We start from the raw sequence: 12,909 nt of genomic DNA, 5'->3' as shown, positions 1-12,909 counted from the left end.
ATGCCCACACAATTCAAAATATGATTGCAAAAAAGTACTTGCATGAGATCTTTTTTTTTTCGTATAACATATAATTTAGCAATATGACGAGCAAAAGCGCTGTTTTCCCAAATATGAGCACAATTGCAAATTGATTTTATATGTTGAGATATATATATATATACACACATGACCGTAACAGAAACTTACATCAACTTCTGCATATTCTTATTTCCATCTGGAACATTCCAAAGGAAACATCACAGGACCAAAAATGTAATTACATTGGTGAAAAAACTGTAAAGCCTTAACAATCTTTGTGTTAAAGCTTGTGTGTAATATTATATAGTTTAGCATAACAAGTATGTAAATAAGTAAGGAAAACCAGGGAGTGTACAAAAGAACCTCTTTTATATGAAACTATACTTTCCCTCCATGGATTCAGGATCTGCTGTTGTCATGCGATTCTAAGGGCCCTGGACAAACGGGGCCCAGATTATATCAGCCAACATTGGGAATTTCACGGCCGTTTGCCAGTGTAGGTTAACTGCACATTGATGCTGATGTGTAGCCAAAAAAAATAAAGAGTACAAAAATATTATTATATCATTCAGCGGTTAAATCTGCAAATGGTTTCCAACGACAATTAATTATTAAACAATCAATAACTGATGCCTCCAATACAATCACAAATCATTAATGCAGTTTTGACAAAAGCTTGTTATCTTGGTGACATTTTTAAGAGTGAAGTGTGTAATTTCTCTGGTGCAACCAAACAGGTTTCCCAAACGCATTTATGTAATAGAAAATGTTTATCAAAAGATGTGTACAGGACTGTGATTACTTGTAATACACCTGCAATTGAGCATTATTGTCTTAGAATAGCTGCACAAATTAACAACAACAAAAAAAAAACTATTATATTACCAGAATATTTTCTAGTAAAAGGTTCAAGTTAAACAAGTTCAAAACATAAGGACAGACTACAAAAAAAATAATAATAATAATAATAAGTCAAAAACAAAGAAACTGAACAAGAACAGATACAAGTGGGGGGAAATGTTATAGACATACTTTCCAGGAAGTGGTTTTCAGTTGAAATCTGAGATTTTGCATTCCTGTCTGAGGCACATGTGCAACAAATTTACATCAAAAATACATTTACTGCTGCTTTTTAAAAAAGAAAGACTACTTTTATTATACTTTATTCTGGTTTTGGATGTACAGATTCATCCCCAGTTTCAGATTTTGGTTGCTTCTCAATGGTAGAGTAGATAGTGACTGCTGCATTTGGCTGGCTCTTCTCTGTTAGTGTTGCACTCTGAAATAAAGAAGAACAAAATCAATTGCATTCATTACAACATTTTTTTTTCAACACATCATTTACACATCTACAGGTTCTCATGTGCCTGAATGTCAAGACCTTTAATCCAAATGATTTTTTTTCTTTTGTAGTAAAAGTAGAGTAACAGTTTAATCTTTACAGAGTCATGATTGGGTGAAGTCTGGTTGGTTTCCATCATAACATCAGGAGGTCCATGTTCTCTTAAAGTATCATACACTGTGGAAGGATTTTTTGATTTCTCCAACTTATCCAGTGACCTTTGTGGCTTAATATTCTCCTGCAGACAAAATCCATTCAGTATCAGACTCAAGCATGTATTACCAGTGGTTAATAAAGTATACTAATATGAAACTTACACCAACTTTTTCATGGACTGTAAGTTCATCATTCTGCTGGTCAGGGGTGTAGGAATGATCTGAAAACATTTTAAATCTCATCAGACTCTCTTTAAATACAATAGATTAAAGGATGTTTATTACAAATCTTTGTTATTAAAAGAACAACAACTAAACTTTCAATAAATATCATTCTAGCATCTAGAACTTTATTAATTAGGGCATTTGGCGACATGCTAAATGTCACCAATCTGTTTAACCGCACTCAGACTGGAGGGACATTGTGGTGGAAAAAAATATGAGATGGGAGAGGAAATAAAAGGTCAACCCTTTTGCTTTCTCTTGCAAATGTTTGGCATTCCCCTAAGAAACTTTAAAAAAGAAACATTAAAATGTTTTGCGAATGCAAAGTTTTTTTTTTAATATATTTTGGAATCTGAACTGATCAGTGAAAAAACAGTACAAGGGAAGTGAAGTTATTTCCGTTCCTAGGTCTAGCAAAACTATTTTTGTGTCAGAAAATACTCAAGTAGAATGTCCATTTTGATTTCAAACTTTAAGTAAGGACTGTTCAAGTGTTTTTCTTACTGCTGAAATGCTTAATGGATGCGGCATGAGTTCATAAGATTTGCACAAATATGAAGCATAAATATGATCATTATATTTATTTTATAAAATTATTTAAAAAATTATTTTACATACAGTACATATGTGAAGTCTTTTATTTTCAGACGACATACTCTTAGCATGTTAAGATTAGACAGTCTGTACCTTTTTTTCTCTTGTAGAGATACCAGCCGATCACTGATGCCAACAAACTCGTTGTCAATAGGCAAATAAGGGGGATAAACCATGAGGGATGCACTGATTGAAAAAAATCAGCTCGTGGTATTTCTAGACATAAAAGATAAGAGATTATTATAAAAATAAGCAGTTTTCCAGACGGAATTTTAAACCAACAGGCATTTCAGACCAGTGTTTAGTTACACACTCTCATTAATTTTCTGTTTCTTCATATGTGAGTGTTTTTAAGTGGATATGTACCTTGATCAACAGTGCAGAGTTCATTAACCTTCTTTCTGTCAGTCTTCCAGCTCACTGGGTTGCTATAGTTACACTTGATGAAGTCGCCACTGCAATTCAGTCTTAGATTGTAGTTTTCAGATGAAGACTCTTCTTCTGGAGAACAGCTGCTACTATCATAGATGGAGCTGATAATAATGTTACTTCCTTTACATGTGAAGCTACAGGGGTCAGAGCTGGACCAGCTTGAGTTTACAGTCAGAACTGGAGCTTCCACTGCATCTGAAACACACATATTAAAATGTTTTTAACACTTTTGCCACATACAAAGGTGCTAGAACTTGCCAACACCTAAACAACTAAACAACTAAAATATATGCAGCAGTTTTTAAGTTAAAGAAGAAGAAGAAAAAAAAAACATCAATAGAGAAATGGAAAATGGAAAATAGAAGAATGGAGAAAAATCTTTGAAAGAATATTAGCATTTTGTTGTGCTTTACGTAATTTATATTACTTTTCAACTGAAACAAACAGAACATGACATGATCTTACATGCGGTTACATCATATAAGCAATACAAATCACACTCACCTATAACAGATACTCTGTATGTAAGAATATTTTTCTCAAATTGTCCACTTGCTCTTGCTGTATAGAGTCCACTGTCTGTCTTCTGCATGTTCTTCAGTGTGAGCGAGAAGGTTTCATCATTGAAATCCACTCTGTTCTCGTAGGAAGGGTAACGTTTTACTGTTTTAGTTCCATTAATATACCTAACTATAACTTCTGATTTTTCATTAGTCCAGGAAAAAATGTCAATCTCTGGTAGTTCCTGTGTCTGTATATCCAGTTGAACAGAATCTCCCGTCTGCACAAACACAGAGATCTCAGCACTGAACCCTGAGGAGAGAGAAAATAAGACACCCATTTGATTAAAGGACAAAGTTTAGTAAGTTTGCTTACTGCTGTTTTTATACAGTAATCATACAGCTGCTACAGACTAAAGGTTTTAGTTGGAATTTAATTTAGTTAATGGGTTTTGCATAGTACCTATAATAGAAAAAGAAAACAACAAAAAACAAGAACTTTCTCTGTAAAGAATAGTTGAAAGTCAAGTTCAAGACCAAAAAAAGTAAAAATTCCCAAACAACAGTAACACTAACCACCAAAACAATGCTGATCAAATGACACAAGTACAAGGGCTTATGGGTATTCCACCATAATACAATCCCACAATGCAGCGTGATTTGGTTATTTCCTTTATTTCTGAACACTGATTTTTGCTGTAACAAATAATTTAAATTTAATAAAATCCTCGCAACATTGTAGTGAAACATTTTTGAATCATTTCAAGAAACTTAGTTAATCTGTAAAAAAAAAAAAAAAAACCAAAGAAACACAAACTCGGTAAATAAACATTAAGAATTAAAAGTTATTTTTAGAGAGAATCTTAAATCTGTCAGTCACTTCAGTCATTGTCAATAGAAAAAACAACAACAACAAAAAAAAAACCCATTAATCAAAAATTGATTTATCTTCATAAAATAATAGAATTTTGTACCCGCGTTGTAAGTTAGAAGAGAAATGAACAGGAGCAGCCTACATGCCATTGTAGCAAACAGAAATGCCCGTTTCTGTGCAGGTGTTTCAACAGAAGAAATTAAATGTGTGGGAAGTGTGACTTCAGTCTCAGGACCACAGATAGGAAGAAACTGTGACATTTCCGCTTTGCAAAGTGAAAATATCTTTGTGTCATGTGAGAAGAAATTCACCCCCGTAGAGTCAGAAGGTTAAGATGGCCCAGAACTACACAGCATAGTCAAAAAACACAAATATTTGAGATAAATGAACATTGTTTTTGTTCCACAGGGTTTAGAGCTTTTTACTATAGCCTGTAAATTTAGTTTGATTGAAGAGTTGTATGGTTCAATCTGACTTTCTCTCCCCACGTCCCACACCTCTGCCGCACACATCCTGTTTGCACATTTGTTAAAGGGTTAGTTCACCCAAAAATGAAAATTCTGTCATTAATTACTCACCCTCGTGCCGTTTTACACCCGTAAGACCTTCGTTGATCTTCGGAACACAAATTAAGATATTTTTGTTTAAATCCGATGGGTCCTGAGGCCTACATATAGGGAGCAATGACATTTCCTCTCTCAAGATCCATAAAGGTACTAAAAACATATTTAAATCAGTTCATGTGAGTACAGTGGTTCAATATTAATATTATAAAGCGACGAGAATATTTTTGGTGCTCCAAAAAACAAACAAAATAACGACTTATTTAGTGATGGCCGATTTCAAAACACTGCTTCAGGAAGATTCGGAGCGTAATGAATCAGCGTGTCGAATCATGATTCGGATCGCGTGTCAAACCGCCAAACTGCTGAAATCTCGTGACTTTGGCGCTCCGAACTGCGGATTCGACACGCTGATTCATTATGCTCCGAAGCTTCCGGAAGCAGTGTTTTGAAATCGGCCATCACTAAATAAGTCGTTATTTATTTTTTTTATTTTTTTTGGCGCACCAAAAATATTCTCATCGCTTTATAATATTAATATTGAACCACTGTAGTCACATGAACTGATTTAAATATGTTTTTAGTACCTTTATGGATCTTGAGAGAGGAAATGTCATTGCTCCCTATGTAGGCCTCACGGAGCCATCGGATTTAAACAAAAATATCTCAATTTGTGTTCCGAAGATTAACGAAGGTCTTACGGGTCTGGGACGGCATGAGCGTGAGTAATAAATGACAGAATTTTCATTTTTGGGTGAACTAACCCTTTAAGGACCCTAAATACACATATATAACTTCAAATTTATAACAGGCACAGTTTATGAATATGCAGATATAAAAAAAGCTGCTACATAAAAGTGAGAAGCTTGGATATTCATTCACAACCTATCAGACTTAAATATTTTCACATTATTTAGCAACTGAATTTTATGCACTCTAGATTTACCTTGCAGTAAGGGTCTTAACATTTCATCCACTGTTATTAAGGACGTAGCACTAATCTAATCATTTCTGTATTGTCTTTGATATATTGATCTCTCCTACCACTGAAGCTAGTTCTGTCTCCGCCAAAAAGAGATGAAGCACTTGAGTCCTCCAATGCAAATACTATCAACTGGACCAGTTCTAGACTCGAAAGGAGTGGGGAGGAAGATAAACAGGAGACCAAAGGTTGAATAAAGAAGTAACACAAACCAATTGTGCAATTTAGCAAATCTGCCCGGGCTGGATGATTAGTTTAGTTAGTTAATAATAATTAGGATTAAACCTATTTCTTTCTTTTTTTTCTGTATTAACCTTTTTTTCCTTCACAGGTGAAAGAACAACTTTGTTGTACTTAAGGCAAAGCAAACACAATCAAATCACAACAAAGAACAATAAAACATTAATCAATATGAAGAATTCAACTCAGTTTGAATTCACTTCAAAGTGTATAATACTTTTCAGTTTATGCAATAAATGTAATAAAGTTCAGTTTGTGTGCAATAAAGTTCAATGTTATGTTTTATATTGACGAGAGGACTCGGTCCTGTTGCTCAGATGCCAGTATCTTTTATTATCTTCCACTCTCAACTCATGTGACAACTACGGATGCTTTCTGGGCACACAATGCATCCACAAATATAAACATATATGACATCCCTCTTCTTAAGTTTTTTTTTTTTTAACATCAACATTTGCATTCCACAACAAAATTCAAGAGTCAAAAACATGTAGTTTATTACAAACACAATTAAAATTTTACTATAACTACAAACTGATAAACTATCCTAACTATGTAATCTAAATGTAATACATGCCAAAATTCAAAAGATTTAGAACCATGTATATTGAAACTCAGTCTCTGTATCTTGTATTCTCACTAATCTTCCAGATCTGGTACGGTATGACTGCTCTTGGTCATCATGAGAGTTATCAGAAACTTGAGACTCATACTATCGGAAACATTCTTCAACAGATTCTTTTCAGTTTGCACAGTCCTTTCCGCTTGACCATTTGATTGCGCAAAACCAGGACTGGATGTCACATGCTTGAAGTTCCACTCCTCTGCAAAGATAGTGTAGCATTCCCGGCTGAACTGATGTTTATAAAGAATTTAATTTCCAAAAACACCGTAAGAGCTGAATAAAAACAAACAAACAAACAATATTAGACATCTGCCTGCTAATTGTATACAAATATCCATAAACCTATAAACGAATACACATTTGCAATTAATTGGCTTACACCATAAATAATGTGACAATAAATCACATTTTAGTATACAGGCTAATGTAATAACCTATATGATTTTATGAATTGTTTTAATTACAACAATCTCCTTTTAGAGTGCGATGTTAACTACGTTACATGAAACACCTGAGTTAACAATGAATTAATTTTGGTAAAACTGACAATCTCAATTTAGAGAGAAAAACAAATTATATAAAATTACCAAATAAAGTGCTGATTTACTGTAAACAATCTATCTGGAGTGCAAATCAAGAGAAACACTGACGAGGCAATACTACACTGTGCATAACAACATTAGCAAATGAAAGAGATCAATAAAATAAACACTTCAGAGTCCTTCAAAGTTTACCACACAACATAAAATTAAAACAGTACCTTGTGCCCTTCAGCCAGGAGCTAAGATGTAGAAAGAAACCTTTTTAAACAAACATTTGTACAGTGTGTACCCAAAAGTTCATCCTTTCTCTGGTAACATTAAATCAGAATGACGCTTCATGTAAAAAGTGAGCCAATGTACACACAGGGTGCCGCTGCACTTCCTTTCCCAGACTTCAAAATAAAGGCATGTGTGGTAAAAAAATGTAAGCACTCTTGTAAAACAAATAAGAATGCAATGTCCACATTAAGTATGCAGCGAGAATTATTAGTCAACCAAAACAAACAAAAAGTTTTTTTTTTTTTTTTTCCCTACAAGTTTTTTGGCTCAAGTTCAATAATAAAGTCATTTCATGTGACAGCCTTTCTCAGGTATTCTATGGCAACACTGCTCTATATGGTTGAGGTAAAGATGACGGCCTACTTCAGTGATTGGGAATTTAAAGGAACACTCCACTTTTTTTGAAAATAGGCTCATTTTCCAACTCCCCTACAGTTAAACAGTTGAGTTTTACCGTTTTCGAATCCATTCAGCCGATCTCCGGGTCTGGCGGTACCACTTTTAGCATAGCTTAGCATAGTTCATTGAATCTGATTAGACCGTTAGCATCTCCTTAAAAAATGACCAGAGAGTTTCAATATTTTTCCTATTTAAAACTTGACTCTTCTGTAGTTACATCGTGTACTAAGACCGTCGGAAAATGAAAAGTTGCAATTTTCTAGGCTGATATGGCTAGGAACTATACTCTCATTCTGGCGTAATAATCAAGGAAATCAACCATGGGTGCAGCAGGCGCAATGATATTACGCAGCGCCTGTGAACCCCGTTTGCACAGGGAGCGTGCCTTGCAACCATGGAGACATTTGTGAGAGGCGCTGCGTAATATCATTGCGCCTGCTGCAGCCATGGTACGACAGCAAATTTCCTTGATTATTACGCCGGAATGAGAGTATAGTTCCTAGTCATATAGGCCTAGAAAATCGCAACTTTTCATTTTCCATCGGTCTTAGTACACAATGTAACTACAGAAGAGTCAAGTTTTAAATAGGAAAAATATCGAAACTCTTGATATGCTAACGGTCTAATCAGATTCAATGAACTATGCTAAGCTATGCTAAAAGTGGTGTCGCCAGACCCGGAGATCGGCTGAATGGATTCGAAAACGGTAAAACTCAACTGTTTAACTCTAGGGGAGTTGGAAAATGAGCCTATTTTCAAAAAAAGTGGAGTGTTCCTTTAATGGTCATTTACAGATAGAGAACTCCTCACTGGCAAATTGAGGTCCGTTGTCAGATCTACATCATCTGCAATACCATGCCTTACAAAAATGGACTTGATCTCCTGGATCACTCCTCGACTTGTAGTGTCAGTGAGCTTTCTGATTTCTGGATACTTTGAAAAGTAATCTACACACATAAACACTGACCCTTTATGTTAAAAGATGTCTGTGCCAAACTTCTCCCATGGTCATCCAGGTATTTTGTGTGGCAGGCAGCAGTGGCTCTCTTGTGTTGCTGTTCTTGTTCTCATTGCAGGCCACACATTTGGATACTGTCTCTTCTATCTGTGCCGACATTTTTGGCCAATGCATAATGTCTCTGCCTCTTGCTTTGCACTTCACAATTCCAAGGTGAGACTCATGTATCTTGCTGAGCATTTCTTGTCTGAGCTGCTGAGGAACAATGAGCTTACTGGCCTTGAATAATAGACCATCAACATAGCTGATTTCCTCTCCGACTGTCTAGTAAGGTTGAATTGATCTTGGTAGTGCAGATCTCGCCATCTCTGACAGTTTTCTTTAATGCCTGCATCTCAGCATCGCCTGCTGTGGCTCTCTTGAAAACCTCCAGCTTTTTTTCAGAAATGGGAAGTTGTGACGTCACCCAATTCACCTCCAGCTCTTCTCCCAACAGATTCTCTTTCTGTTCTGTCAGAAAAGCACAGCTCAGAGCATCAGCTATATGCCACTCTTTCCTAGGTTTGTACGTTACATTGAGACTGTACCTCTGCAGACGTAGAAGCATTCTCTGAAGTTTAATCAGAGCTTGATGTAACGGCTTTCTGAAAATGCTTTTCTAGCGGTTTGTGGTCACTTTTAATTGTGATTTCTTTCCCATACACATACTGGTGGAATTTCTCACAGCAATAGCTCACTGAGAAGTACTTTGCGTTGGGCATTCTTGAGACCGCCTCTTCCACACATTGGATAATGCACTCGTTTAATCGCTTTATTTATATCTCTGGGGTCCATGCATATGCAAATTTTGTTTGATGTGACAGTCACCATGCTGTTGACCCACTCAGTAGGCTCAGTTTGCGTTGCAATAACTCCCATCTGTTCCATTCTTTGTAGCTCTTTGATGACTCTATCTCTGAGAGCTACTGGGATCCTCCTTGGAGCATGCACAACTGGTCTGATGTCTGTGTTTATTTGTATGTGATGTTCACCAGGTAAGCAGCCTAGACCTACAAACAGATCATCAAACTCTTTGAGAATGTCATTATTTTTCTCAACTTGATACAGCCTTTTTACCATGCCTAACTTTTGGCAGGCAGCATGTCCAAGAATTGCTGGTGCATCTTGCTGTATGATTTCAAATACAATCTAGTATGGAGGTAGATTTGTAGCTAATCTCCAAATAAATACATTATGATCCACAAATAAATGTAAAGATATTCACAAAAAATAATCGTATGCACAAATGAATAGAATGAGATCCACAAATATATGTTAGCAGTTTCACAAAAATTAATTAAATTCACAAATAAATAAAATGAGATTTGCTAATAAAAAACACATTCACAAATATGTTTTTATGTCACAAGCACAACTCTGCCTGCATTTATTTGTGAATCACCACTTGTACATTTGTGAATTGCTTTCTGTGCATTTGCGGATTCTGAAACAATTCTAGCGTCACGACTGCAGACAAATCCACAAATAGGTCGGGAACAGACTCTGAAAGGAGCTCCGTACTATTCCACCAAGGGCGCATCGTTCGTATTGAGCTGAAGTGCTGTTTGTTTGATAAAAACACCCTGTTTACAAAATGTAACAGACTTTGTGATTAATCTTTTAATTTGTTTTGTACATATTTTTTGTGGGTGTAATTATGTATAAGGTCTGCATCCAACTTACAAAGAGGGACTCTCTTATTTTGACGGGTATTATGGTCTGAGTGTTACTGATCACTGCAGGTATGAACAAGAGAACGTGTCGTGCACATTATTACGGTTCATCGGAGTTTTCTTACGGATAGAAAGTTTACTAGTTTGTTAAGTAACCCTGAAAAGGCATCTCTTACAGTGATTATCTGGAGTTAAAAACGGTCATTTCATGGTAGCTAATGTACAATAAAACTTAATGAAACTCAGTAAAGTTTCAGCCATCATTCAGACGGGGATGATTTTTGGAGTATATATTGCCATCAGGATCAGTGAATCGGGATAAAGGCTATGCATGAATTATGATCATACACAGATCCCGAGCTATAACACGTCTACCTGACGCGAGCGGCGCGGCACCGCGCGATGCAGCAAATAGAGTCATTATAATCATTATAAACAAACGGATAACATTATTAGTGTCCATGTAGCCTACATGCAGCTATAGCTACTGTATACAAGCGGCACGGTGAGAAACAGAAAGTCAGTGGCAGTAAACGGATGTCCCGTTCTACAGTAGCTATAACCACACTTGCACAATACCATTCAATACCAAATGAGCCTGAATGAGCATCATTGATGTACCAGTAGGCTACAAGCCTCGGCATCACTGCAGCTATGGTTTTGGATAATGCAAATAAACGTTTCTTTCTTTAAGTCTCATTGTTACCACGGGGTTCTATTAGGTTAGTATTGGTCTGTATACCTTAACGTTCTCCATTTAATAAAGCATGTACAAAGCATAAGACTCTCATTGATCAATGCATGTATTAACAAACATCATTCAGAACATATACAACCCTCATAACTCAAAGAATAAAATGAATTGAGTCCATGAATCAAAAGGTGCCTTGAATGAGACCTATAAAGTCCCATAGAACCAAATACCAGCAGTCCAGAACAAAAAAAGCAGTCCAAAAAAACAAGATAATCTCAGCAAAAAAGGAAAAATGTAAGAGAGAAAAAGCCAAAAAAAAAACCCAAAAAAAAAAAAAACAACAGTCTCACCCACATTAACTTCTCAGGGATTTCTGGATTCCCAAGGCAATGCCACTGAAGAGGATAAAATAATCCTCAAATGATCCCAGAAGGAGAATAGGTGATAGTCCACTGATAAAAGGCCTCAAAAATCCCAGGCAATCCTTCAGTCAGTGTGCCAGATCAAACTTAGTCCATTGCACTCGCACAGGTGAGAGCCTGCCATTTTTCAGCACCTTTCTTGGCCTGTCTTTCAAGCATGCCACCCCATGAGCTACAACTTCCCTCAAAATGGCCGCCCCCAACTTCCTTACCCAGAGGCCTTTTACAATAAGAGTCCTTCCTTCCCCCAACACATTCCCATTCAATGTAACACATCTCCTGCCCCCACAGAAAATGGTTTACATACACATAGTTTACCAAAAATATAAACAAATAAATAATCATCAGAACATTAATTGAAAAATGTTTTCTCTTTTATGGAAGTGTCACAGTCCGATTCATCTGAAACATTTGCGTGATCAAGTGTTTGACTGCTGGACATTTTACTTTTAAATGAAATGCATCTATAGGCTATGTAATTCCATAACCTGTCACATTTAAAAAGTCTATCTTCTCAAATAATGTTAAAACGTTTAATTAAAGTTTAAAATATTATTTAAGGGCCTGTTAATGTTTAATAGCTGGATCCGTCTGTGTTTGATTGATAAACTGGGAAATGCTGTTATGTGACTGTTATGTGACTATTTTGCAAACTCGCATGTTTATCACAAGGTTATTCGGTTAGATAAGTTAATAGCTAATTATTGAGGCTTTCTGTTCAATCTTGAATAACGTGAGGCTTCCATGACGCATCTGTATCCAATATACCTTGTTGTTCCCATAACAGAGAGCACTGTTTCTCTGGCATTTTTAAATGGCGCATAAAATATAATAGTTTGGCTTGTCTTGACACACAGTCTAATGGTCAAACGAAATATAAATTTTAAACCTCTTTTTACTGTACCATTGTTTAAGAACCCTCTACTTCCTTTCTAAGCCAATGCAGGACGAGACCGCCCTGATTGTAAAGCAAAACGTGATTAGTTGTAGCGAAAGTGTGCTGTGATTGGTCAGCGCCACGTGGACGTTATCTAATTGGCTTGAGTAGTCGTGGGTGGATTCGACCTATTTGTGGATTTGTCTGCAGTCCTGAGGCTAGAATTGTGGTGGTGATTCACAAATAAATGCAGGCAGAGTTGTGCTTGTGACATAAAAACACATTTGTGAATGTGTTTTTTATTAGCAAATCTCATTTTATTTATTTGTGAATTTTTGTGAAACTCCTAACATATATTTGTGGACCTCGTTCTAATCATTTGTGGATACAATTATTTTTTGTGAATGTCTTTACATTTATTTGTGGATCATAATGTATTTATTTGGAATTTTGCTACAATTCTACCCCCATAA

The 12,909-nt window shown here is 36.0% G+C and overlaps 1 protein-coding gene and 1 long non-coding RNA gene across 8 annotated transcripts in view; both read right to left on the bottom strand.

Annotated features, from left to right (window-relative positions):
- Positions 1-772: 772 nt before the first annotated feature.
- LOC127500802 (SLAM family member 7-like) overlaps positions 773-12,909 on the bottom strand; it is a 70,317-nt gene continuing 58,180 nt past the window's right edge. For 3 of the 7 annotated variants that reach the window (XM_051872341.1, XM_051872349.1, XM_051872332.1), the window contains 6 exons: positions 3,274-3,582; positions 2,704-2,964; positions 2,431-2,553; positions 1,681-1,739; positions 1,459-1,601; positions 773-1,304 (listed from right to left, as the gene is read on the bottom strand). In XM_051872341.1, coding sequence (XP_051728301.1) covers positions 1,184-1,304; positions 1,459-1,601; positions 1,681-1,739; positions 2,431-2,553; positions 2,704-2,964; positions 3,274-3,582 — 1,016 coding nt within the window. In that variant the 3' untranslated portion in view covers positions 773-1,183. Of the gene's footprint in view, positions 1,305-1,458; positions 1,602-1,680; positions 1,740-2,430; positions 2,554-2,703; positions 2,965-3,273; positions 3,583-4,243; positions 4,618-12,909 lie in introns of those variants that run through there. The other 4 variants (XM_051872322.1, XR_007926438.1, XR_007926441.1 and 1 more) reach the window with 4 other exon arrangements.
- Positions 6,238-7,954, bottom strand: LOC127500970 (uncharacterized). Its single transcript, XR_007926482.1, has 2 exons — positions 7,314-7,954; positions 6,238-6,826 (listed from the first exon to the last, which is right to left on the bottom strand). It is a non-coding gene; the product is annotated as an uncharacterized LOC127500970 (long non-coding RNA).

The sequence above is a fragment of the Ctenopharyngodon idella genome, chromosome 2 (genome assembly GCF_019924925.1).
Source record: "Ctenopharyngodon idella isolate HZGC_01 chromosome 2, HZGC01, whole genome shotgun sequence".
NCBI lineage: Eukaryota > Metazoa > Chordata > Actinopteri > Cypriniformes > Xenocyprididae > Ctenopharyngodon > Ctenopharyngodon idella.
Note: the sequence above shows the minus strand (reverse complement) of the source record. Positions and strands in the feature narration are given on the sequence as shown.